General features: G+C 55.7%; 1 protein-coding gene across 1 annotated transcript in view; it reads right to left on the bottom strand.

Moving 5' to 3' along the window:
• Positions 1-1,084: 1,084 nt before the first annotated feature.
• txnrd2.2 (thioredoxin reductase 2, tandem duplicate 2) overlaps positions 1,085-3,244 on the bottom strand; it is a 24,761-nt gene continuing 22,601 nt past the window's right edge. The window contains exon 17 of the mRNA XM_062543083.1: positions 1,085-2,976. Coding sequence (XP_062399067.1) covers positions 2,853-2,976 — 124 coding nt within the window. The 3' untranslated portion in view covers positions 1,085-2,852. The remainder of the gene's footprint in view (positions 2,977-3,244) is intronic.

Genomic DNA, 3,244 nt, shown 5'->3' with positions numbered 1-3,244 from the left:
CTGCCCGGGTTTGGGTTTTGGAGCAAGTCATCATTAGCTGGCCCCTGGAAAGCTGAACCCTGACCCCCGCCGGCCGCCTTGTTTACCGGGCTGGGACTGACCCGCCAACGCTCCTGAGCTCTGTCCATAAACACCATTCATCACCGCGCATGCCATATTCGGTAACAATGACAACGCTTGTTTTCCCGACGAGATATTGCTCTTGAGAAGCCCTTAAAGCTCCAGAGCCAGTCTGTGGGAGACTGTAAACAGCATCGGACACGGTGACAGAGACTAATAGGTGGTGTGCGTGTGTGTGTGTGTACACGTGTGTGTGTGTGTGTGTGTGTGTGTGTGTGTGTGGTGAGTCGTGGGTCCAGTGCGAAGCGGCCAGAGGGGGGGAACCCCCTCATCTCATGGCGGGGTAACGGACTGCCATCCCAGAATCTCCTGAGGGATCCCTCCTAAGCCCAGGCGCGGATTCATTTACACTGGGCAAACAAGCCACCACGTTGTCGACTGTGTGTGTGTGTGTGTGTGTGTGTGTGTGTGTGTGTGTGTGTGTGTGAGTGCGCGTTCATGTGAGTGTGTGTGAGCGCGGGCCAGTCCCAGGCCATCCCCGGCAGTGTTTTTTAAGTGTTTGTGCGCTTTGCGAGTCCGGCTGATAGAGTCAAGCTGTTGGCGCGGGGCTGGAGGTCAGGGTCTCTCCGTCAACACCCCGTCCCTGAACAGAGCACACACATCCAGGCATCCCTAGCCACCATCACCCACCCACCCACCCACCAGCACCCGCCCCTGCTCCCTCCGAGCGCTCCCTCTCGGCCTCAGCCCCAGGTACAAATAAACCTGGTAGCCCTCGGCCCTCAACCACCAACCCCGGCCGCAGCCAGAGCCGCTGTCACTCCCCTCGTCAGGCTCATTAATCAGCCCGGGCAGATTAGACTTCAAACAAAAATAAACCCATCCAGGCTCGCCCCCCACCCCACCCCTCTCTCCTCTCCGCTCCACTCTACTGCGCTCCTCTCCCTACATCCCCAAACTCTCATAACCCCCCCAACCCCCCCCCCCCCACACACACACCCCTCCACCCCACACCCATCCCATCATCTGCTCACTCTCCTCCACCCCAATCCAGCTCCTCAATGCCACATTAAAAGAGGTACCGCAAGGCTGTGGTCGGATTTGGGAGATGATGCTGGGGGGGTGGGGGTGCGTTTTAATATTGGGGGGCCGCTGGTTGGGCTCTGACGAGGGATGAAGCATCCCTGTGGCGGGTGCGGGCGCGGGGACGGACGGACGGTGATGGAGGGACGACAGGCCGGGGCTCCCGGGGGCCCCTCAGGGGTGTTGCCCTCTGGGCCAGGGGGCTATCAGCCAGTGTGGATAAACAACTGATAGAGCTTATCTGCTCTGGGAGGCAGAGAGAGAGAGAGAGAGAGAGAGAGAGAGAGAGAGAGAGATAGAGAGAGAGAGAGAGAGAAAGATAAATATAAAAAGAAGTCCGCGGGCCGCAATGGTGCAGCGCAGAGCAGAGCACCCGGGCGATTAATCTTGCAAGTATGTGACCCGATCGCTGATTGGTTTTTTTTTTGCGGAGACTTCATCAGAGTAATGCGATAATCTCCTGATGGGGGCGAGAGGTCTGGGTGAGGTGAGAAAGAGGAGGAAGGAAGGAAGGAAGGAAGGAAGGAAGAGAGAGCAATATCACCACCTTTAGGCCGACGGCGGTACTGCCACTGCCCGCACAAGACCAAAAAAAAAAAAAAAAGAGAAAGCCTCCAACAAAAACATATCAGAAAAAGACCCCAGCGAACTCCATCTTCCCCGGCGGAGGGGATCGTGTTGCAGGGGCCTGCTGGCTCTAGGTGCCCTAACACAGAGAGGGCCTGACAGCATGTGTTATTGCAGGGCCCACGTATTCCCCACAGGCTTCGGGAGGGCACAGACCTAAACAAGCTCGCTCTCTCTCTTTCACTCTCTCTTACTCTCTGCCCACCCAACGCCCTGGCCCTGGCCTACCCGTCACTGACTGACAGCAGGGACTCGCCGGGGTGTTTGTCTGTGTCCATGGGAAACGGGGGGCGGTGTCACCGCGGCGACGGCCCTCTCTCTCATCCATCAGTGTCAGGGCGGGTACCGCCGTGTCACCTTCAAGACTAATGGGCAGGAAGTACAGCCGGAGAAACAACAATATTTGCAGAATATATTTCTGAGACGCTCGGGCCCTTGCCGCTTTCTACCTCCCTCTCTCCCTCTCTCCTTCTCTCTCTCCTTCTCTCTCTCTCTCTCTCGTGTGCGTTCGTTTCAACAAACTGTAGCAGCCCCTTAATCCTGATTTATGGCCTTGTTTATGTTGTTGCCACGGCGCTGCCTAGGATCGGTTTGCTTTAACCTGGACAAGTATTTTCCCCCAAGTAAAAATCTAAGTGCGCAATTAGCGCTCCATAAAATAATCTTAACGCGCGTTAAAAAAACCCGCCCGGGACGAGGGTCCACCGCCGTACCTGCACGGCGCGCGATGACCGAGCGGTCAGAGTTTGGAGTGGCTCACGGATTGAGTGGCGTTTCACACAGAGGAGATTTCAAATACGAGCCAGGGAAGATGGCAGACAGTCCATACGTTGACAGATGCACGTCAATAAGAGGTTTTGAGAGGAGAGTGACCAGTGGCTGTGGCTGTGGCTGTGGCTGACCAGAGGGCTAGCGGAAGATCGCGCTGAGAGACACAACCCGTAGAGGTGGCTCTAAGGCCTGGCAATCTTCAACTCTTCTCCCCTGCCTGCGTGTCTAGCAGGCCTTTCTACACTGGGTAGGCTCTGGCGTGTGTGTGTGTGTGTGTGTGCTCGTGCTGTTCAGAGAGGGGGTGCTTAACCTCAGCAGCCCGTTACCGTCGCGTCCAAGCCCGAGCGTTTGGTGACGTTGAGCTTGGTCAGCTCCTCGGCGCAGGTGGGGTGAATGCCCACGGTGTTCGCCAGGTGAGTGAAGGTGGCTCCACACCTGCACACATAGACGGAGGGAGAGAGGGAGAGAGAGAGAGAGAGAAGAAAGAGAAGGAGAGAGGGAGAGAAGAGAAGAGAAGAATCAAATGCAGCATTCATCCTCTAATTTAGCCCTTCACCTCCCCTCGCTCTCTCAATCGCTTCTTTATCCGTGCAGACGGCCATACTGGATACTAATCTATCCATTCAGCCACCTGCAGTCACATCTGTACCTAATGAGATTTTGGAAAAAAAAAATATATATTTAAAAAAAAAAAATCTCATTT

Source organism: Sardina pilchardus, chromosome 8, assembly GCF_963854185.1.
Source record: "Sardina pilchardus chromosome 8, fSarPil1.1, whole genome shotgun sequence".
NCBI lineage: Eukaryota > Metazoa > Chordata > Actinopteri > Clupeiformes > Clupeidae > Sardina > Sardina pilchardus.
This window is presented reverse-complemented; position numbering and strand designations above follow the sequence as displayed.